At 44.3% G+C, this 25128-nt stretch overlaps 1 protein-coding gene across 1 annotated transcript in view; it reads left to right on the top strand.

Annotated features, from left to right (window-relative positions):
- Nucleotides 1-15565: 15565 nt before the first annotated feature.
- The window catches only part of LOC124802886 (estradiol 17-beta-dehydrogenase 2-like), a 72793-nt gene continuing 63230 nt past the window's right edge, over nt 15566-25128 (top strand). The window contains exons 1-3 of the mRNA XM_047263937.1: nt 15566-15693; nt 16035-16204; nt 19301-19483. Of these exons, the coding sequence (XP_047119893.1) occupies nt 15593-15693; nt 16035-16204; nt 19301-19483 (454 nt within the window). The 5' untranslated portion in view covers nt 15566-15592. The remainder of the gene's footprint in view (nt 15694-16034; nt 16205-19300; nt 19484-25128) is intronic.

The following is a 25128-nucleotide window of genomic DNA, read 5'->3' as shown; positions in this document are numbered from 1 at the left end:
TTTAGTTAACATTCAAGGAAAAAAATTACTGTTTTGTTAGCGGTAGCCGTGCGGAATGGCCGCGCGGTTTTAGGCGCCATGTCACGGACAGTGTGGCAAAATGTGTCATTAATGGGCTATGGCAGCAGACGGCCGACGCGAGTACATTTGCATCCATTCATGGAATTCACGTCCCGAAACAACGATGCGCCATGTCATTGGTCATAACTGTTCACGATTTATTTGAAGCTCATTCTGGACAATTCAGGCGAATGATTCGCCCAACAAGAATTCCATCGAACACTTATGAAACATAATCGAGAGATCAGTTCGTACACAAAATCCTGTATGGGGTACACTTTCGCAATTTTGGACGGCTACAGAGGCAGCATGGCTCAGTATTTCTGCAGGAGACTTCCAACGACTTGCTGGGATCATGCTGCACTACTCCGAGCAAAAGGAGGTTCGACACGATAGTAGGAGGTACCCCATGACTTTTGTCCTCTGCCGGCCGCAGTGGCCGAGCGGTTCTGGGCACTACAGTCTGGAACCGCGCGACCGCTGCGGTCGCAGGTTCGAATCCTGCCTCGGGCATGTATGTGTGTGATGTCCTTAGGTTTTTAAGTATTCTAAGTTCTAGGGGGACTGATGACCTCAGAAGTTAAGTCCCATAGTGATCAGAGCCATTTGGACCATTATTTTTTTTTGTGATCTCAGTGTATAATGCGGCAGTTTTTCATGCATACCAGTGTTTACGACAACATATCTTCTGGACTAAAGTAGGTGGCTCTTACCCCTACAGAGATTGATGCCTGGCAATAAGGGACATGTGTACCATATTTGGTTGAAATACGTACAGTGGCTTAGGAGAATATGTGGAACGCACATACACACGAACGTACATCCATTTTTATAATATGTGTAGGTGAATTCGCGTGAAGAAAGCTATTTTCACGTCTGTGATTTCAAACCCAGCTGCGTGGTATAGTGGTTAACCACGCAGAACCATAGACGAAAGGTGGAACACAATTACTATGGAGGGGTCTCTCAGAGAGCCCTTTTATTTTTGTATGTGCTAAACTACTGCTTTCGTGAATAATTATTTTTAAGGCTTCCTATTGTTCATTACACTTTCTGAAATAGGGACATATAGAAATTCGAATTCTTTCCCTCGCGCGATCGCGCTTGTTTTCATAACGCTAGTATTCGCGAGGAGTGTTCCTGGCACCCCAAATAAGAGCAACTGTAATGATATAATTTTACATCTTATCCTTAATACAAATATGCTTACCGAATTTTTGTATATTAATAAATATAATGTTTTGAAGCATGTACAATATTTGCCATTTTCTAACATTTTGTGAAATTATTTAATTTGATCCCGTTCATTCTGTACTACAGATTTAAGTCATTAAAGTATCACCAAGCCTTTATTCTTTCAACTCATACGGAGGTTCTACAAAGACTTTAGTCACTGTCACTGGTTGCTATGGGTGCATTGTCATAAAATTTTCACGTACATTCTTCATGTACTTTATACACATGGCACTCAAACATCGGGCGCAATGCGATTTAAGCTTTATGTCTTTCTTCGAGGTCAAAAACTGTGCAGTGCATGGCTTAGATCTCCTTCGATTCCCACCATTTTAGCTGCCTTCTGTGAATTTTGGAAGGTAGGAGATGAGGTACTGGCAGAATTGAAGCTGTGAGGACGGATCATGATGGTAGCGCACTTGCCCGCGAAAGGCAAAGATCCCGAGTTTGAGCCTCGGCCCGGCACACAGTTTTAATCTGCCAGGAAGTTTCAATGCGAATTTAACTCACAATAAAGTAGATATTAGTAACACTGGCGACAATCAGCTCATGTTTCATGAGCGGTCTGGTCAGGCAACGGAAAACGGACAGGGTTTGTTTTTGTAATGACATTACGTGGCCTTTATTCACATTATTCAGAGTCATGCCTTCTCACATGATATTTGTGAGGAAGACAAATCGCGTTGCTTACAATGAAGCTTTGTGATGGAAGTCACCGCTGGCACTTTCATACGAGTAACTAATGTCGACTTTGAAGAGTGCCCACTCAAACTTCAAGTTCAAAGAAGATATAGCCAGTCATTCTAACAGCAGGCCACTTGACTGATAGTTATTTGATTTGAAAGTGCAATTGTTTAGTGTTTAGTTTGTGATTTAAATTTCAGTATTAATTAAAATGAGTGTCAGTCGGAGATGAAAAAGTGGTTCTCGGTACCAGAAACTCGCAGTGGATAATGCAGTATAGAAAGAGGAAACTATGAGAACGAGTGCAAACACCGATGTGTTATTTAAAAATTAAAGAGAGCCACATAGTTCCAGCTAGGGATCGAGTCGAAAAACATCAGATTGTGATAACATTGGGTGTAATATTGTGGTGAACAGTATCTAAAATAGGGCAGCCTGAGGCTTAGCGTGTGGTTTAACTGAGCTAGGCGTTCCCCACATTAGAAACAATGACAACGACGCGGAAACAAACACAAATGACTCATATAAAATGAAAGATGATAGTGATTCAGTTTCTGACGATTTTGCCAACAACCTGACGATAACCGAATTCCTTCGCAATCATATCGCTAAACAAGGTCATGTGGCACAGAATATGGATAGCGATTTTCGTAATTAATGCGGGCAATACGCTGGCCTTCCGAGATACTTAAATCAAGATTTGCTTCTCGGAACGATCGGAATGGTGAGAAACAACAAAGGCTATTTCTGGTATACTCTCACAGCAAGGGTAGCGTTTTTTGTGACCCATGTTTATTGTTTAGCAACATCACAGTTGTCAAAACCTAATGAGAGTTTTAATGACCGGAAAAGCGATTATTCCTGTTTAGTTTCTCACGAAAATTGTGCTGACATAGAAAATGTGTGTTAACTTTAAAAGCTGGAGGATAAATCACGGGGGAAATAGATGAGAAAGTAACATCTGAGCTTGAAGCGGAAGTGAAATATTAGAGGGACGTGTTAAAACGAGTTACTGCTGTGATCAAAAACTTTTCCATGCATGGCTTCTCTTCCAGGGATGACCTGTATGGGTTAGGGGCAACATATTGTGGAAATTTCTTGAAGGCACCACAGATAATAGCTGAATTCTATCTTCTTCTAACTAAAAGTATAGAACTTCACGGAAGCAAAGGATAAAGGAGCATGTCATACCTTTCTTTTCAAACGTGTGAGAAGTTTATATCCGTTCTGACAGAAAGCGTGATGAAGTACATTGTAGGTGAAGTGCTTCCTCGATCTATCACGTCTGTATGCCATCAGGATTCTGATGACTCATCCCAGCCACGGTCGTAATGTTGAAGCATACGTGAGCAGGATTCTGAGACAATGGCGCCACATGTCAGCAACTGCTTGCCAATGTGCTTCCTCAAGAGGAAGGGTAATGTTTAGCGTCCATAGGCCTCTGCTGCATCAGGTGAGGTGGTGGGGTAGGATAACAGTGCAGATATATGTGACATGATTGTGACGGCTGTTGGCCAGATTTCTGCATTACTGGTCGATGGGCGGAAGCTGCGTCTGACATATAACCAGTCCAGTCGACTGGCAGAGTGGCTGGACTGGCAGAGTGGCTGGTAAGGTGCGTATATCGCCCGTGATGTAAGAACTATGTGTCATGGAGTACGAGGTCATGTACCAGAGCGTGCAGAGCCGGACATGGGATGTGATGCAGTATCTAGTCTTTGGGCTGCAGTATACTGTTAAAATCGCTGCCCACTATGTAATGGTCCATGTTTCCCTGCAAGAACGTCACCAGCTCCTCCGAATGGGACAGTACCTGTCATCAAGGTGTGAAGTGCCTCAGGGTGTGGAGAAGTTAATAATGCTTATCACAGTAAATGTGAGTGCTACGCCTCTAGCATTTGACAAGTATGTCACGACCATTGCTTCTATGCTGTCTCGGAAAAGGATGGCCGTTCCTCCTCTTCCATCTGACTGTATACTGTAGACGGCGTAACCATAAAGGGATAAATGCAACTGTGAATGGTCCTCCCAGAGAAGAACATTGCCCAAGTCTGACGCTCTTATCATATCGTGTAACATGCGGGTCTTAACGGCGGAGTGTGTACCATTGACACTGTTCCCACGTGATAGGATTGAGACATCTCTAGTGGTGGACGTAAAGAGTGGGCGCAAGCCCATGATGGGGCAGACACCACGCATCTGCCCAGTTGCATGATGTTCATTATTGTGCCGTATGGACTCCCTCTGAACTCAGTGCCTGCTGTGGGTGTCGGAGGAGCTATTGATGTGTGCTGCATGTCATCTGCCTCCATGTCACCTGCCCAGTCGCCAAGAGACGGTCAGGTAGTGTCGTTGTCTTCCTCTAGCATCATATTCCCGCCCTGTTGATCTTCTTCGGATGACAATCGTCTCTTCTTGTGCCACCTCGGTGACTTTTGCTTGTGGGTCCATGACTCAGCACCCACACGATGGCGGGTTTCGGCATTGAGAGTGCCTGCTTCTTATCCTGACAGTGATGGCGGCCAGGTGCCCCTGATGCCTTGATGTGCAGAGGATGCAACCTCTATACTGTGCAGTGGCTGTGGCGCCGCCGTCGCCATCGGTGCTGTGTCACCTGTCGCCAACGGAACCTGTAGGCGCTTCAGGTGGTATCAAGTTTGCATCATCTATCACATCATGCAGTGCCGCCTCCATATGTCATTGCAGATCCCTGGGGAAATTCCATGTGGGGCATCTGGACAGGTATCGCTCAATATAATCAGATTACACATGGCCTTCCTGATCGCAGGCCCACAGTTGTCCTTCATATGTACCAATTGCAAGGCATCCGCCAACGAAAATGTATGATGGAATGTGCTTCTTAAGTTCTATGCATACTTAGCATACCACGTTTCAAAGGCGTTCCATTTCTCTCATGTGGGGCTCACAACTGTGCCATATGGCGGCAGAGTGCAAGTGACGGGGTTGGTGGGAGCTACGAACAGTTGTTCAAAGATGCGTACCACATGCACCCCCAGACCACCATGGTCCACCGCTACCACACTCACATAGCCGTCAGCGTAGCAGAAGCAGAAGCCGTTGGTAGATCATTGTAGGATTCTGTTACAGGCTGCTTTGTCAATCAGTTTGAACTATACTGTGCTGGATTCAACAGACAGAATGCCTATCAGTTCTTGGGGTTCTATGTGCATCCCGTCTCAAAGAAATCCTTCTATCTCACAGGCCTTCAGTCTTCCGTACAGTGCGTTGAACGTTAGTTTGATTGTGGCTTGTCAATACGATAACGCTGTGGCGAGGCAGTAATATGTCAATACAACAACACAGCACCCCACGCTAGCGGGTAAACAAGCATACTGTGAGTACTACCCGGCGTGCTGAGTCCATCCACACTGTCTTGGCTGAAAGCCAACTATGACAATGCCATCAGGACACAGTGGCCATCGCAACTGCATGGACTACCCTAGCACGTCTCCCGTCAGACACAAATTGCCAACTTATCCACGCACTAATGTAGTGCCTCTTGCCCATTATTCGTGACATTTCTCTGATTTCCATAAGAGATTGAGCCTGGTGAACAGTCACACTGAAGGGATCGTTAGCCATCCTTACCTGAATTATATATATGTGATGTCTATTCTTTTGGGTTTGTCCAAGACCTGTTTATGACAATTGGCACCAGATGTACCGTGAACATCCGTCCGTAACAGGAACATCGCTGGGCGCAAACCAATCACGCTGCCTGTGAGAATCATGGTCCCTGGAGTGGCAGCGCCACTGGAAAAGGAGACACGCTTTTAAGTAACCGTACATGAACTAAGTATCTTCACCCTCAGTGGGTGACAGTGTGGTGCGCAGTGTGCAGTCACGGAATAATCAGTGCGATATTCCTTGATGGCTCAGTGACTACTGAATGGTATGTGGTGATGATTTTATCCCCATTATCCAAAGTGACCCTGACGTCGACAAGATGTGGTTCATGCAAGACGGAACTCGAGCCCTTCGAAGCAGGAGAGTGTTTGATGTCCAGGAGGAGCACTACGGGGACTGCATCCCCGCTCTGGGGTTCCCAGAGGCCACTGATATGGGCCTCCAATGGCCGCCATATTCTCTGTATCTGAACACATGTCATTCCTTTTTATGAGGCTGTATTAAAGACAATGTGTACAGCAATAGCCCCAAAACCATTGCTGCACTGAAAGCAGCCATTCAGGAAGTCATCGACAATGTCGATGTTCCGACATGTCAGCGGGTCATGCAGAATTTCTCTATTCGTCTGCGCCACATCATCGCCAAAGATGGCTGGCATGTCGAAAATGTCATAGACCTAAATCCGAATATCTCTAGTGACGTTTACAAGTTCAGTAAAATATGTGCACGCTGTCGATTGTAACTGATTTACGTTTTTTTTCATATAGTTCAATAATTATCATCCTGTATATTAGTCTTTTCAAGCAACAGCGTGCTTTTCATCACAGTTGATGCACCCAGTCCGCAATTGATGACTGGGTGTTGTGTGATGTCCTTAGGTTAGTTAGGTTTAAGTAGTTCTAAGTTCTAGGGGACTGATGACCATAGATGTTAAGTCCCATAGTGCTCAGAGCCATTTGAACCAGCCAGTCCGCAACAGACTATGGGACTTAACATATAAGGTCATCAGTCCCCTAGAACTTAGAACGACTTAAACCTAACTAACCTAAGGACATCAAAAACATCCATGTGCGAGGCAGGATTCGAACCTGCGACCGTAGCGGTCGCGCGGTTCCAGACTGTAGCGCCTAGAACCGCTCGGCCACTAGCGGCTAGCCCGCAACAGACAGAGATATAGGGGAGGACGAGATGGACAGAATGAGGGGGAGGAGGAGATGGACAGAGAGTGTAGGGTGGGGGAGATCGACAGGGAGAAGGGGGAGTAGCGGATGGACAGGGGGAATAGCAGCACGAGATGGACAGAGAAACGGAAGAAGAAAATCTGGACAGAGAGCGGCGTGAGGGGGAGGTAGACCAAGAGAGAATGAGGAGAAGGAGAAGGACAAATGGGAGGGCGGGGGAGACGAAGGGAGGAGGTGGACTAATAGTTGTGAAGTAAATACACGCTGCAAACGCACAATGTGTGAATTGTGCCGTACTGTTACGAAATGCTCAGTATATGCACAATTTATGATGAACTAATTGATGTTATTTCATAGAGAGCGAATACTAGAGAAACATTTCAGCTATGTATTGCATAAAACTGTTGTGGGCTGTGGTCGTCTACTTTGATGAAAATCTCTTTGCCACTGAAAAAGACTAATAAAGGTGCCATGGTAGGATGGGTGCGTGGATTCTATGGCAGCACATACACAATGAAAGTAACACAGAATAGTGAATAGTAAAATATACTGCTCAACTTTGGTAACACTGGTTACAACAATTGTACAATGCACTTTTAGCCTATCTGTCTTGCGTTGACTATAGTGCATGAACGCAAATTAAATTGTTTTCTGAACTAAAATCGGAAGAAAACTTGTCTTCTGTCTTGAGTGTGCCATCGAAGAACAGTCCCAAACTAACAGTACTCATTTAAATCATTACACAGGCGTTCTTTGTCCATACACGATAATTGCATTTGCTGTTCTGTTTCTACTGAAGATTAGTCATTGCCTATCCATCGGGCATTGTTTCTATGTTACTGGATGCCTCGACGACTTGAAGACACAACGAACGTTCTGCAGGAACTCCCTAACAACACTCAAACTTAATTACAACTTGCAACTCACAACTTCCGCTCGTGTGCGGTTGCTTAAGCGAGCGTCTCACTTCCTGCTGGCGCTGCCATGATTCTCGCGAGCAGCGTGATTGGTTTGCACACAGCGATGTGCCTGCTACGGACGGACGTCCACGGTACTTCTCGTTACCAACTGTCGCAAACTCTTCTTGTGCAGTATCTCAGTACACCACAAAAAGTGTCTGATGAGCAGCTCCATCCACCACGTAATTCTTAATACCAGTACATCGAGATGTGGTTGTTTCTCTGAATAATGCAAAATGTAATCAGTTTCTTCCCACGAAACTTTACTCTTCACCCTCATACTATACCATACATTGCATTCTTTTTTACCAGTTGTGCATGCATGCTTTGTGTACTAGCGGGTGGCTGTTCAGCGCAGCAGATAGCGAAGGCGGCCGTGTTACCAGGTTTTTCCTTTTGTAGCAGGAAGACGAGGAGGGATGTTGGCAGCACTGGCGACACCGTGCCAGTGCGTGGGCGCTGTGGCGCTGGCGTCGCTGCTGGTCTGGCTTTTAGGCGTCGCCCTGGCCAAGCTGAGGCCTCAGCAGCTGTTGGACTGCCTTCCGTCACGTGCTGTCCTCATCACAGGTCAGCCTCGTCACCGAGTAACCTGCCCACATAATAACAATAACAATATGGTTTGCGGCTTTATATACACGGACTTATCAACTGTCGTAGGTATGAACCTAATATCGCTTGGAGCCTACCCTGACCTTGAGGATTGCAGTGGGAGTCCCTGGACGTGAGTCTAAAGGTCCTGGTACTCGTCTGGAAGCAGCTGACATCATTTGCAGAGCTGCAGCCAATTCTGCTCCCTTCGTGGGTGCAAGATCCATAGCACGGAGCCTACGTTCCATGACATCTAAAATACGGTCTATGGGGTTCAAATCTGGACTCTGAGGTAGCTGACCCAGTCTTTGAACCTGCCCTGCATGTTCCTGGAACCATCCCTGGTCGACGTGGGAGCGATGTAGCAGCGCGTTATCATCTTGAAACACTGCAGAACCGTCAGGATGCTGGAAGGCCAAAACTGGGTGGGGACGGTCTCCAAACAGCTCAACATACTTCGGACCATTTAAAGTTCCTTCCAGAACAACTAGAGGTCCCATTCTATGCCAGGAAAATGCTTCACACAGACACCATCGCCTTGGATCATGCCTTCTTGACAGGCGGGATCCAGCTATTCATATGGTCAGCGCCACACACGCTGCCTCTCATCGGTGTAATTGAAATCGTGATTCGTCTGAGCACCAGTGTTACGTCATTGTTACAGTGTCCATCCCTGGTGACTGTCGACAAATGCAAGCCGTTGTGTCCGATGACGTTGGGTTCCCAGCGGCACCTGTATGTGGCGCTGGCACTCATACTTTACGGAACCCATGGTCCTACGGATTGTCCAGTGGGAGAGGTGTCTATCTCGTCCTGTGTCGAGCTCAGTCATGATTTACTGCACTGTTGTCCTTCTCTCACTACTGACGATCCGTCTCAAATGTGCCAGCCACGATCATAGAGTGTGTCTGGACGACCGATAGTTCGCCTGTTGTGGACTATGACACCATCATTCAATCATTCACGATACACCCTGGACACGGCTGAACGTATGAAGCCGAATTCCTGCACCACAGCCGAAATCGAAATTCCCATCCGTCAAGCACCGAGTACCATACCCCGTTCGAACGGCGTCAGCTCACGACTACGTTGCTTGTTAGGCAAATAACTTGCACAATCATTTCCCATAATGTCTCCTATATAACTTCAGCTGGCACAGAGGGAGTGTTGTACGTGTACAACACACCTGCGCCATTTGAGCCCCACTCTCCATGACATTTGCTAATCCAGTGTACATCACATGCTACACGTGAGACCACCGCAACATGGGCATAAGTACTTTTAATCGAGATCACGGCCAATCCTCGGTCATCCTTTCTTTAATTTCTTTCGGTAATACCGGATGGCTGTACCCCTTGTGTTGCACCGTTGATGTTTTAGTCTTCTGTCCGACTTCACAAGTCCTTAATGTTTTCTTCATGCATCACGCCTTATCATGCAACTAACAATCTCTTTGGATTTTGTCTAAGCATTTCTTGGAGCAAAAATGTCCACAACACCATTGTGTATATTTAATAAGCTCCTCAATACCTTGTTCAGTTATACAGATTCCCCGTTCCTCCCTTTTTTTCACTGATCCGATGATACAGAACTCCATCACTTATAAGGTAAAATTTCTTAATTTTTTCTTCACTGGCACAGCTGAAACTTCTTTTTTATCAGAACCAATTTTTCATCGTCATTCTGTCCTTTCTCATATTTTTGACCATTTTCTTCACATCCTTCGTAAGCTATCCCTTCTATCAAACACATGCCACCTTTTTTATTTTCGTCTCGTGTGGAGGCTCATTCATTATTGAAAGTAGTATCTAAAGTGCATCTGGAACGACCTGTTCACTTTCAGATACGTATATCAAAGCAAAATTCCTGCAGTGTTAACGTCTATCTGATCAGTCTTCTATGTCTTGGTTTACTAGTCAACATAAAGGAATGTGCCCTATGGACTGTCACTACTGTAGATTTTCGACCAGCGAAATAGTATTTATATTTTGCACATCCAAACACTACTGCCAACGCTTCCTTTTCCGTCACAGAATACATTGTCTCATAATCGTTCAACATCCGACTTCCAAATGTGGACGTCATTATCACTTCTCTCCCCCCCTCATTTTCTTCCTTCGGGTACAGCTGAATTCCCAGTCCATAATCCAGTGCATCGCAGGACAGGTAGAATGTTATTTGTAGATTCGGCTGTACCAATATTGGAGCATTACACAGGGCCTCCTTAATTTTCTGAAAGTCTTCTGACAGGACCATTCTTTATTTTCCTTCAACAGTTCCTGCAGCGCTTCGCTGTTCAATTCTTGGTCACTTAAGAATCGTCATTAGAATCATAATAATCTGAAAAAAATTTTAAGCTTTTTTTCGGCACTGGAAATTCCTTTGTATTTCTCACTTTGTCTGAATTGGTCTGTACCATCAGAGTTGATTGCAAGCTCTAGAAAGTTAATTTCCTGTCCTTCAGACTCGGATTTTTCAATGCTTCTTTTAAAGTCCCAAAACGTCCTTCCCAGTTTTCACTAGCAGTTAGTAAATCATCGACGTAAACTGTAATTTTCTTGAATATCTTTCCTCCTAACACTCCGTCTAATGTCCGAACGAACGTCCAAACGGATACATTTAACCCAAAAGAAACATCCGATTTCGGTAACAAGGACTTCGTATAGAATCGTCGTGAACGACCTTAATTTTGGCTCGAGCAAAACCTACTGATAGACGTCAAGCATAAACATGTGAAAATACATGGCCCTTTGAATTTCAGAAATAGGCTATTTCTTCCTTATTTATTGGTCTATCTCGTTCTGGCTCGAATATTTTATTCTCTTGCTGCAAATCCAAAACGAGATGAAATTTTTACATTTTTCTTGACAACAACCAACGTTGTATTGATTTCTGATTCTTTCGATCACACCTGACGACAGCTTCTTTTCAATCTTCTTTTCGGCAGCCAGATTTTGAGCTTGAGGTACTTTATATGATTGTACAGAACACGGCTTATGTAGCTTTATTTTAAGTCTGTATTACGATCCATTTATGATGGCAGGTGTCTTACTAAACACTTCACTGTATTCTGAAAAGAAATCAATTAATTTCTCCGCTTCTTTGGATTCCAGACTTGCGATGCCTTTAATTTTCGATCATACTTCTTCTGGAGTGAGTCCACCTTGTTCTTCGGATTCTGCTGGATCTTCATCTTCTACGAATTTGTTTGCCAATGTTTCGTTATTTTCATATACTTTCCGTAAAGCCAGTCTGAAAATTCGTGAAAAATTTCTTCTAATTCTATTCTTTAAAACTCCCATTTTTAATTTCATCATTTTCTCCAATTCTCAATTCACTTCTTTTTTTAGTCAGTTTCCGCTCTTTTCTCTGTGAACCAATCACATTCAGTAATAAATTTCTCTTGTAATCCAAGCAGCACCATAGCATCGACGCATTAAGTTTTTTTTCTCTCGTTTTCACTTCCAACATTGTTTGACAGCAAATAGTTTTTCTAGCCGCCCCAACAGCTCTTTTAATTTTAAAATCAGTTACAGGCAAACTTGATATTTCTATTCCAGATAGTAATAACTCATTATAAACATTGTCGGCTATCACACAAAGCTGGCTTCCTAGTCTACCAGAGCCCTCGTTCTTCTGCCATATAACTAAGTATTCACTACCAGCACCATTACCGCTCTGTCGTCATATGCTATCTATCAATTCTTCTTGTTCTTCATTTACTCTGTCTTTTGTTATTACAAACAAACTTCCGCGTTTGTCCATGTTATTTAATTGATACCCTTCTGCGCTCGTTTCAGGCTGGGCGACTCCTGAAACTACTGCCTGTTTCCGTTTGGCCATTCATAAGTTGAGCTGCATCGCGCCTTTACGGTCAAAAAACTCCTTTCCACATCCTGAACAAAAATCTTTAACTCCTTCAAAATAGTTATCATTGATGTGAAATGTTAACTATGATAAAGGGGGAATATTGAAATACCATCTTTTTGTTATTCAAGCAAATAATATCACAGTTATGCTTCCTATCTACCCTAGCTCTTTCATACTAACAAGAACTTTCATGCAGGATTTCTATTTATTTCGCAGAGCTGACCATTACCGCTATAATCCACATAATTGGGTACTCCTTCCACCATTCCATCTTATCACTCCTCTCGCTACCGCCAGAGTGACTTTGTGCACCCCGCGTAACGACTGACGCCAAACCCTGCACAACGGCTGATCCCAACAGCTTTATTCTGTATCGTTCAGTCGCCCTGCCAGTCGGTTCAGTAGGCGACTGCACCGTGCGGTAGGATTACCACAATCGAAACTCAGCGCAATTCCGTAAGCTCAAAATGTTCAAATGTGTGTGAATTCCAAACTGCTGAGGTCAACAGTCTCCGGAGTTACACCCTACTTAAACTAACTTATGCTAATAACAACACACACGCCCATGCCCGAGGGAGGACTCGAACCTCTGGCGGGACGGGCCGCGCAATCCGTGACATGACGCCTCAAACAGCGCGGACACTCCGCCCATCAATTCCGTAAGCCATTCGTTAGTGAGTCAATGCGCCCGTGCCATGTTGCCATCTCCCCTTGCATCAGCCAATCAAATGCAAGTGACTACAGCTGCGGGGATGGAGATGATGATGATGTTTGGTTTGTGGATCACTCAACTGCGCGGTCATCAGCGCCCGTAAAAGTCCCAATTTTGACACAGTCCGATTTTTTTCAGAATCCAATCGAGCCACTGTCACGAATGATGATGATGAAATGATGAGGATAACACAAACACCCAGCCCCCGGGCAGAGAAAAACCCCAACCCGGCCGGGAATCGAACCCGGGACCCCGTGATCCAGAGACAGCAACGCTAGCCACAAGACCATGAACTGCAGACAGGTGCGGGGATGCTCACGCAACAACTGCACAACCGGCACGGCGCACTGCAGTGTGCACAGCATGCCACACGTGAAGCAGTCAGCTGACAGAAGTACCAGACACACTATACTCCCATCATTGTTTTCGACTACAGGCACATTGGAAGCCCTCACAATTTCGTCAGTGCACTTTGAGATGCTTGGCTGACTCTTGGCAGCTGAACTGTCAGCTCCTACCCTCTTTTGTTCAGACCCATTGGCCGGCCGAGGTGGCCGAGCGGTTCCAGGCGCTACAGTCTAGAACTGCGCGACCGCTACGGTCGCAGGTTCCAATTCTGCCTCGGGCATGGATGTGTGTGATGTCCTTAGGTTAGTTAGGTTTAACTAGTTCTAAGTTCTAGGGGATGAGGATAACACAAACACACAGCCCCCGAGCAGAGAAAAACCCCAACCCGGCCGGGAAGTTAAATCCCATAGTGCTCACAAGGGAACTTCCCCATCGCACCCCCCTCAGATTTAGTTATAAGTTGGCACAGTGGATAGGCCTTGAAAAACTGAACACAGATCGATCTAGAAAACAGGAAGAAGTTGTGTGGAACTATGAAAAAAATAAGCAAAATATACAAACTGAGTAGTTCTTGCGCAAGATAGGCAACATAACAGGAGATTGTGAGCTTAGGAGTGCCGTGGTCCCGTGGTCAGCGTGAGCAACTGTGGTACGAGAGGTCCTTGGTTCAAGTCTTCCCTCGAGTGAAAAGTTTAATTTTTTTTATTTTCAGACAATTATCAAAGTTCAGGCACTCACATATAATCAACTTCACTCTCCAAAATTCCAGGACATGTTCAGATTTGCTTGGACATATGCAGGATTTGACGGTCTACCCACGGAAAAATTTGAAAACGTTAAAAACGTATGTTTTGACAGAACACAGGGAAAGCTGTCCAACTGTGAAACTGTTGCATTCATTTGTTGCAGTTTATGTGACAAAATCTTATGTTTTCATCATTTTTTTGGAAGTGATTATCACATCCACAAGAAAACCTAAATCGGGCAAGGCAGAATAATCTTTTTACCCATTCGCCAAGTGTACAAGTTAGGTGGGTCGACAACATATTCCTGTCATGTGACACACATGCCGTCACCAGTGTCGTCTAGAATATATCAGACGTGTTTTCCTGTGGAGGAATCGGTTGACGTATGACCTTGCGATCAAATGTTTTCGGTTCCCATTGGAGAGGCACGTCCTTTCGTCTACTAAACGCACGGTTTTGCGGTGCGGTCGCAAAGCACAGACACTAAACTTATTACAGTGAACAGAGACGTCAATGAACGAACGGACAGATCATAACTTTGCGGAAATAAAGAATGTAAAATTTTCAATCGACGGAAGACTTGAACCTAGGACCTCTCATCATTCCGCAGCTGCTCACGCTAACCACGGGACCACGGCGCTGCTGAGTTCACATTCTCCTTGATGCTGCCTATCTTGCACATGGACACCGCAGTTCGTATATTTTGCTTATTTTTTTCATAGTTCCACACAACTTCTTCCTGTTTCTCGATTGATCTGTGTTCAGTTTTTCAAGACCTAGCCACTGTGCCAACTTATAACTAAATCTGAGGGGGGTGTGATGGGGAGGTTCCCTTGTCAGAGCCATTTGAACCATTTGATCAGACCCATTGTCCCAAGAGGTCCATGTCGAAGTCCACAAGCAAAAAAATAACCATGGCGGTTGATGACTCACAAGAATTGCCCAACTAATAAAGCCATTTCAGGACTTGTCGAACAAATGTACTTTCAGGTGCAAAATGCTGCAGCTCGTTGATGGGCTCTCATTTACAGCAGCACTTCCTCAATCAAATTACAGGCCGCCTCCCTGTTCAGTCTGCACCTCGCCAAAAAGTTGCTCTCGGGCATTTCAAAGGGATTCGTCTCATGCCACATATTATTTTGTCAAACGGAGCCACGTTTACTTGAGCCACCTTGCCTACTTTCGTTGCTCTAGTCTTCTTTTTAACAGTCCTGTGTGCACCGTGTACACAGCAATGAATCGCGGCTGAAATGCGTGTGAAATAACATTCATGGATTCACTTTCCACTTGGATGCTTCGCAGTGATTCTTCAGTAAAACCTAATCACTAAATCCAAAATAAAAATCACTCAGTGCTTCTAAAATAACATATTATCTTCATAACCAAAATACATCGAACCAAACGAATGGTCTTACCGATACGTCACCGCCTCTTGGTACAGTAGACAAATAATCAGCAGGTGGACCGATCGTTAAAAGGCCTCAATAGTGTACAGAATAGTAGCTTCGGCTATCGAACTGGAAATGATGTCACTACAGAGGCTAACCAACGGAACAGAACGGTATGGACGATACAGAACAGTGCTACAGAACTCTCGCTGCTTCTAGAACGATGGATGTTCTTCAAATCAGCGGCGGTAGATCCAAGAGGCAGATGAGTAAAGGGTAAGTCAATAATGAAACAGGATCGTCTGTACGGTTACAATAGGGATGAGAGCAAGTGCTGAAGCCACATAAGCTCTATACTTCAAGGAAGTAACAATGCGATGTAGTTTTGCTATGCTTGAAGGGCATGTCAACAGTGGTAAAATAAAGTGATGTGAGAGATGGAGCACGAGAGTACAGGCATTTGAAGGTACATAGGTTTGTGAGTTGAAGGAACCATATTTAGACAGGAATACACTGTTTGTGATAAATATCGTCTCAGAAAACTAGATTTGGTGTGTCTTACTGAAAGTATTGGCTCTGAGGAGTGGCACATTTTCTAGCCTTATGGTGCTACGCAGGATGCGACTCTGGCTTCGGGCTCGAACTGGCACGCCGTCTGGACGGGCTGGGGGTGCCGCAGACTGCTCTTCCAGGTTGCGCGTGCTGCCGCTAGATGTCACCTCAGACCAGCAGGTGGCTGACGCCGTGGTCTTTGTCGAAGCGGCGCTCTCGGATACAACTGGCGCAGGTATTTCAGAATTTCGAGCAGTTTCTTGCACATAGTACATACTTTTAAAAAACAGTAAATGAAATTCCACTTTTGCCACAATGAACTTAAATATTTTCTACCGCTTTCGGAGGGTTAACCCTCCATCTTCATTTATTCTGAGGGGAAAAAGAATAAAATCCAAAAAATCCCATTCTATGACAGTAGCAAACACCTAACCAGGCCTCACACGCTCAGTTCCATTAACACAATAATATATTGCCCGAAAATGCGAGGTCAAGAACAGCATAATTTTATTGGCCAATATTCATCTCTAGCACACGCCAGTTAGGACTCAGCTTTCATAGCAAATATGGCGCTCGATGAAGTCGGTGTTTACTGCAACTATGCCGTTTGTTTTGTAAAACAAAAGTAAAACACGCAGAACGAGCGAAAGCAAGTCCGAGAAGCTCTCACTGAATATTTCAATGGCTCAGGTACGCTTTCAAAGCAGTACAGATTCGTAAAACACAACAGTTACCAATTAAACTGTATAATTTATCGCGCACATCTGGTCTTTTCTATGTATTTCTGAACTGTACCTACTGTTGGAAACGAAAAAAAACGACGACGCTCATTGTAAACTTATAATGATCTTTATTTTCCCCTGCTGTTGTGGACGATGAGATAACTCGCGTTTCCTGATCAATCAGGAAATTCATTTCCTCGAAGCATCACATGTGCTTTCATACACATGTGTACTTACACTTTTTTTCAGTTATTTGCGGAAATGCATTCGAAGTTAATTGAATTTCTCTTGGTCTCAGCAGGAACTGATATGTATTGCATAATAGCATCCATACAACGTACAATATATTCCAGCATACATTCAACAAGCGTCAATATTTTTTAAAGTTGTGCAGTCCTCTTCAGTGTATCGTGTAAACTGTCAATACCGATCTCAGATGGTCAAAATAATATCGCAATTACCTATATTTCCCTGTAATCTCACTGAGCATTTCCGTAACATGCTGACTGAACCAAGATGTTACAATTCTAAAAAAGTAGCTTTCATTTTCTTCGGTATCGTCCCTTAATCTGACCATGTAACTTTCCCAGGCTCTACAGCATTAATCAAGAGTAGGTCAGTATCTTCCGTAACGAAGTGGTTGATATGCGGTAACGGTACTGTGGGCTATTACGATTGGGTTCTATTACGAGTGTGGTATTATCGAGGGGAAAGACACCAGGGCCTTGTTCGCGACGAGAGAGCGAAAGTTGTTGATATATTTGTAGATCTTCTGTCGAGATATGATTGTTAAGTTGATGAGGAAGAGAAAGAGTTCAGGAAAGGGAGCAACATGATGAAAAGATTAATTTTGTTGTCTAAATCAGTTTGGATCAACAAAATAATAATAAAACACGTCATAATCTTTCGACTTGCAGTATTACCTCCTCACAAGTGCGGGTTGGGTAATACGCTGGAGCATGCTTACATTCACAGTTGGTGAAAACCAACTGGACAGGAAAACCTTTCACAACATAACTAGTTTTGATACAGAACAACTACATGGTGGTCCATTGATCGTGACCGGGCTAAATATCTCACGTAATAAGCGTCAAACGAAAAAACTACCAAGAACGAAACTTGTCTAGCTTTAAGGGGGAAACCAGATGGCGCTATGAGTGGCCCGCTAGATGGCTCTGCCAAGGTCAAACGGATATCAACTGCGTTTTTTTAAAATAGGAACCCCCATTTTTTATTACATATCGGTGTAGTACGTAAAGAAATTTGAATGTTTTAGTTGGACCACTTTTTCGCTTTGTGATAGATGGCGCTGTTATAGTCACAAACATGTGGCTCACAACTTTAGACGAACAGTTGGTATCAGGTAGGTTTTTAAAATTAAAATACAGAACGTAGCTACGTTTGAACATTTTATTTCGATTGTTCCAATGTGATACATGTACCTTTGTGAACTTATCATTTCTGAGAACTCATGCTGTTACAGCGTGATTACCTGTAAATGCCACATTAATGCAATAAATGCTCAAAATGATGTCCGTCAACCTCAATGCATTTGGCAATACGTGTAACGACATTCCTCTCAACAGCGAGTAGTTCGCCTTCCGTAATGTTCGCACATGTGTTGACAATGCGCTGACGCATGTTGTCAGGCGTTGTCGGTGGATCACGATAGCAAATATCCTTCAACTTTCCCCACAGAAAGAAATCCGGGGACGTCAGTTCCGGTAAACGTGCGGGCCATGGTATGGTGCTTCGACGACCAATCCACCTATCATGAAATATGCTATTCAATACCGCTTCAACCGCACGCGAGCTGTGTGCCGGACATCCATCATGTTGAAAGTACATCGCCATTCTGTCATGCAGTGAAACGCCTTGTAGTAACATCGGTAGAACATTACGTAGGAAATCAGCATACATTGCGCCATTTAGATTGCCATCGATAAAATGGGGACCTATTATCCTTCCTCCCATAAAGTCGCACCATACATTAACCCGCCAAGGTCGCTGTGTTCCACTTGTCGCGGCCATCGTAGATTTTCCGTTGCCCAATAGTGCATATTACGCCGGTTTACGTTATAGCTGTTGGTGAGTGACGCTTCGTCGCTAAATAGAACGCGTGCAAAAAATCTGTCATCGTCCCCTAATTTCTCTTGTGCCCAGTGGCAGACCTGTACACGACGTTCAAAGTCGTCGCCATGCAATTCCTGGTGCACAGAAATATGGTACGGGTGCAATCGATGTTGATGTAGCATTCTCAACACCGACGTTTTTGAGATTTCCGATTCTCGCGCAATTTGTCTGCTACTGATGTGCGGATTAGCCGCGACAGCAGCTAAAACGAATATTTAATAAAAAATGGGGGTTCGTATTTTTAAAAAAACGCAGTTGATATCCGTTTGACCTATGGCAGCGCCACTATCGGACCAACCATAGCATCATCTGGTTTTCCCCTTCAAGCTAGACGAGTTTCGTTCTTTGTAGTTTTTTCGTTTGATGCTTATTTCGTGAGATATTTGGTCCGGTCACTATCAATGGACCATCCTGTATATCTCTATCAGACAAAACATGCGTTCTGAAGGTAAGCTATACTTTCGTTCTTATTCTAGAGTTATGGGCGGTGGTAAACAACGCAGGAATCGGCGACTGCGGCGAAGTTGATATCACGCCTCTGGAGAAATTCCAGAAGGTGCTGGACGTAAACACGATGGGCGCCATAAGGGTCTCCAAGGCATTCCTGCCGCTCCTCAAGAAGTCCAAGGGCCGCCTCATCAACGTCACCAGTCCTTATGGTAAGTACAGCCATGGGAATCTTTTGGGGCAAGTTAGTCTTACCATCAGTGAAAAGAGAAATATGGCGACAAGGAAGGATGTAACAAGTAATCTGCTAAGAAAGAAGTAGGCTGTTTACCGCAGAAAATTTGTACATACATATAAAGTTGAGATGGTATCTTGCAGGAACTGGTGTTTTCAGTTTGTCAAAGCGTTTCCGACAAGACGAGTTTTAAGTGCCATAATCTAAAGTTGAAGCTTGAAGGAGGATCACGTTATTGGAAGCTATAGGCAATAAGATGCTGCCTATGAAACGTATAAACCGGACTACATGAGCTATTTTTGACCAAAACTAACTGCAACCCCAGAGTAAGAATCCCATAAATGATTGAAATTGATGTCAGGCGTTATTGTATTAGGAGTGTTACTGTTATTGGTACTTAGAACTTAGCGTCATTAGAGATCGAGAAAAAGACCGGATTATGAAAGAACTGCAAACGAAATCGGCACTGTCGTTTTCAAAGGTACCTTTCCGGCATCCGCCGTTTGGACTAAGTAATCTGGGAAAAACACGGAAAACCTTAATCTTCATGTCCGTAAGTGTAGTAATTGTTCTTGTTGTTGTTGTTGTTGTTGTTGAGGTCTTCTGTCCTAAGACTGGTGTGATGCAGCACTCCAGGCTACTCTGTCTCGTGCAAGCCTCTTCATCTAAAAATGGTTCAAATGGCTCTGAGCACTATGGGACTTAACATCTATGGTCATCAGTCCCCTAGAACTTAGAACTACTTAAACCTAACTAACCTACGGACAGCACACAACACCCAGCCATCACGAGGCAGAGAAAATCCCTGACCCCGCCGGGAATCGATCCCGGGAACCCGGGCGTGGGAAGCGAGAACGCTACCGCACGACCACGAGATGCGGACCCTCTTCATCTACTGCAAACCGCATTCATTTGAACTTGCTTACTGTACTCATCTGTTGGTCTCCCTCTGTAATTTGGGTCCTCCCACACTTTCCTTCAACATTAAATTGACAATCCCCTTATGTTTCAGAATGTGTCCTATCAACCGATCCCTGCTTTTAGGCAAGTTGTGCCACAAATTTCTTTGCTCCTCAGTTCTGTTCAGTTCCTTCTGATTAGTTACGCGATTTACCCACCTAATCTTTAGCACTCTTTTGTAACACCACAATTCAAAAGCTTCTTTGTCTTCTTGTCTGAACTGTTCATCGTCCAAGTCTCATTTCTGCACATGGATACATTCCACACAAATGCCTTCAAAAAAGAATTCCTAACATATTCGATGTTGACATATTTATCTTCTTCAGAACACTTTTTTTCCCATTCGCATTCTACATTTTATATTTTCTCTACTTCGGTAATCATAAATTATTTTACTGCACAAATAGCAAAATTCATCTTCTACTTTTATTGTCTCGTTTCAAATCTAATACCCACAGCGTTGCCTGATTAATTTCGACTACATTCCATTACCCTTGTTTTGCTTTTACTAATGTTCCTCTTTCATCCTTCTTTAAATACACTGTTTATTCCGTTCAACTGCACTTCCGAGTCCTTTTGCTACCTCTCACACAGTTACAATGTCGCAGCAAACCACAAAGTTCTTCCTTATCCAATTTCCTCCTCACTTTGCTTCAATGCTTGCCCAGTGTACATAAAAGTGCTATACAATCATTTGCTAACCCTATTTTAACCCTGATAACTTCAGAAATTTGAAGAGTGTATTCCAGTCAACATGGTCATAAGCTTTATCCTAACATACAAATGCTATAAACATAAGTTTACTTTTTCTTAAGCTACCTTCTAAGTTTGGTCTTTCAAATTCTTGTCGCAGTATGATATCTTCCGTCTCGTCGTCATCTACTTCCTCTTCCCTGTCCATAAAGCTGCCTTCAAATTCATTTCCCTTGTACGGCCTCTCTATGTATTCCTTCCACCTTTCAGCCTTCCCTTCTTTGCTTAGCGTATATTCATACAGCTGCTTCTCTTTTCTCCAAAGGCCTCTTTAATTTGACAATGGGCGGTATCTACTTGTACTTTCCCTTGTTATACAAGGTGTATCCCTTCATTTGTCTCCCAGCTACTCCTGCTTAGCCGTTTTGTACTTCCCGTCAAACTCACTTTTAGATGCTACTATTCCCTTCCGCCTGCTTCATTTATTGCGTTTTTATTTTCTCCTTTCATCAATTAAATTCAGTATATCCTTTGATGTCCAAGAATTTCTTCTAGCCTTGTCTTTCACTTATTTGATCCTGTGCAGCCTTCACTACTTCATATCTCAAAGGTACCCATTCGTTTTCTACTATATTCTTTTCCCCTTATCATTCAGTGCTCCTTTTGAAAATCTCGATCTATGGGCTTTCAATTTATTCAGGTCCCATTTCCTTCATTTCCTACCTTCTCACAAATTCAGCTATACTTACATGTAGTAAATGGTTAAATGTATGACGTTAAAGGACCTCTGAAGCTGTTCACAGATGTTGCTTTATAGATAGCGAAGTCACAGCAACGTAAAACTGTAAATAAATGCATAAAGAACTGAAGAAAATCTACTTGTGGTAAAGGTGGCAATTGACCCAATAGAAAACAGGTATTGTGCATAAACGGGCGGAAAAACCGATACTTATTCGATTACACAGATGCCAATAAAACAATGGAAGCAGTAACAAGAGTAAAACACACTGACAGTTCAAAACATTATGACCACTGCCCACCGCCACGTTGGACGCCGCCAGGTGGCGTTGCGAGCACCTGACGCGATAACGAAAGTACACTACTGGCCATTAAAATTGCTACACCAAGAAGAAATGCAGATGATCAACGGGTATTTATTGGACAAATGTATTATACTAGAACTGACATGTGATTACATTTTCACGCAATTTTGGTGCACAGATCCTGAGAAATCAGTACCCAGAACAACCACCTATGGCCGTAATAACGGCCTTGATACGCCTGGGCATTGAGTCAAAAAGAGCTTCGATCAAGTCTACAGATACAGCTGTCCATGCAGCTTCAACACGATACCACAGTTCATCAAGAGTAGTGACTGGCGTATTGTGACGAGCCAGTTGCTCGGCCACCATTGACCAGACGTTTTCAATTGGTGAGAGATCTGGAGAATGTGCTGGCCAGGGCAGCAGCCGAACATTTTCTGTATCCAGAAAGGCCCGTACAGGACCTTCAACCTGCGGTCGTGCATTATCCTGCTGAAGTGTAGGGTTTCGAAGGGATCGAATGAAGGGTAGAGCCACGGGTCGTAACACATCTGAAATGTAACGTCCACTGTTCAAAGCGCCGTCAATGCGAACAAGAGGTGACCGAGACGTGTAACCAATGGCAGCCCATACCATCACGCCACACTGGCGATGACGAATACACACTTCCAATGTGCGTTCACCGCGAAGTCTCCAAACACGGATGCGACCATCATGATGCTGTAAACAGAACCTGGAGTCATCCGAAAAAATGACGCTTTGCCATTCGTGCACCCAGGTTCGTCGTTCAGTACACCATCGCAGGTACTCCTGTCTGCGACGCAGCGTCAAGGGTAATCGCAGCCATGGTCTCCGAGCTGATAGTCCATGCTGCTGCAAACGTCGTCGAACTGTTCGTGCAGATGGTTGTTGTCTTAAAAACGTCCCCATCTGTTGATTCAGGGATCGAGACGTGGCTGCACGATCCCTTACAGCCATGCGGATAAGATGCCTGTCATCTCGACTGCTAGTGATACGAGGCCGTTAGGATCCAGCACGGCGTTCCATATTACCCTCCTGAACTCACCGATTCCATATTCTGCCAACAGTCATTGGATCTCGACCAACGCGAGCGGCAATGTCGCGATACGATAAACCGCAATCGCGATAGGCTACAATCCGACCTTTATCAAAGTCGGAAACGTGATGGTACGCATTTCTCCTCCTTACACGAGGCATCACAACAACGTTTCACCAGGATACGCCGGTCAACTGCTGTTTGTGTATGAGAAATCGGTTGGGAACTTTCCTAATGTCAGGACGTTGTAGGTGTCGCCACCAGCGCCAACCTTGTGTGAATGCTCTGAAAAGCTAATCATTTGCATATCACAGCATCTTATTCCTGCCGGTTAAATTTCGCGTCTGTAGCACGTCATCTTCGTGGTGTAGCAATTTTAATGGCCAGTAGTGTACGTAAGTGGAGCAGAGACGGACGGAGGATCACCCTGGCGAACATATGGAGTGCAAGTGGGGAAATTAATTGAGATAAGCGACTTTGACAAAGGCAATTTTTACGGCGCAAAGCCTGCAGTGGACATAGGTCCATCGAGAGTCGACCGTCGACCAATGGAGACATGTTGGCAATTCGGGTGATTCACATTTTTGCTGCTCTAGGTCTCTGGTCGTCTCCACAAACACCGTCATCGAGGTGAATGGCGACTCGAAACGTACAGCACGCCACGGACACAGGCTGATGGGAGGAGCATTATACTGCGGGAGACATTCTACTGCGCTTACGTGGGACCTGTGATAGTAATCGAAGATCCGCTGACAGCTGCGAACCACCTACATCCCTTCACGGTTGACATCTTCCTCGACGGCGATGTTGTCTCTCAGCAGCGTAAATGACCATGTCTCAGAGCCAGAACCGTGCTACAGTGGTTTTAGGAGCATTATATTTAACTCGCATTGATGTCTCGGCGACCAGATTGGCCTGATGTAAATCCTACGAGACCCATCTGAGGCACTATATGACGCTATTGCCGCATACGCAAATTACCGGCCAGTTATTTACGTGAATTACATGACCTGTGCGTGTAAATCTAATACCACATTCGTCCACAAACCTACCAACAAAATGTCGGATGCCTGATACGCAGAATCAGTGATGAATTTTGTTCCAAGGACGGTCAGACAAGCTATTAAGCAGGTGGTCATAATGTTTTGGCTCATCAGTGCATCTTAGACTAACTATACAGAGCGATCTAAACCGGTATGACCAAGCCCATACATTGGAAGAATCTTGACGAATTTTAATTCACTCACGGGAGATCTAGCGTGCAACATATTCACATTGCTCGTTAGTTTGAGACCCTTATAAGTAGAAGATATATAAATATACGGATTCAAACGCATGCGGCGCATCTGGCCGCAATTTCGTTGACTAACAGCGAGAGCGGCCTGGAGATGATCGAAGCTCCGTGGCATATATTGTAAAAAATTCGTTGTGCAGCACAGAGAAATTACCTTTTAAAAATCCGAAGGCGTACGTTTCAAGAAGGATCAGGAAGCTAGTGAATTATGTACGATGTGAAATTAGGGGCATTCGAGCTAACATGGAGGCTCATAGACAGTCTCGGATTTTGGGAAGTATTCGCGAATGGAAATGCCAGAGGAAAATGTAGTGGTGTCACGAGACGTACCATGTGCCACACCATATGCAGCAAGATGGCTTGGAGAGAATAGAAGTAGATGTAGATAAATGCCGATAAGCATGTTGTTGTTGTTGCTATTGAGGTCTTGAGTCCTGAGACTGGTTTGATGCAGCTCTCCATGCTACTCTATCCTGTGCAAGCTTCTTCATCTCCCAGTACCTACTGCAACGTACATCCTTTTGAATCTGCTTAGTGTATTCAGCTCTTGGTCTCCCTCTACGATTTTTACCCTC

This window comes from Schistocerca piceifrons, chromosome 1 (assembly GCF_021461385.2).
Source record: "Schistocerca piceifrons isolate TAMUIC-IGC-003096 chromosome 1, iqSchPice1.1, whole genome shotgun sequence".
NCBI lineage: Eukaryota > Metazoa > Arthropoda > Insecta > Orthoptera > Acrididae > Schistocerca > Schistocerca piceifrons.
This window is presented reverse-complemented; position numbering and strand designations above follow the sequence as displayed.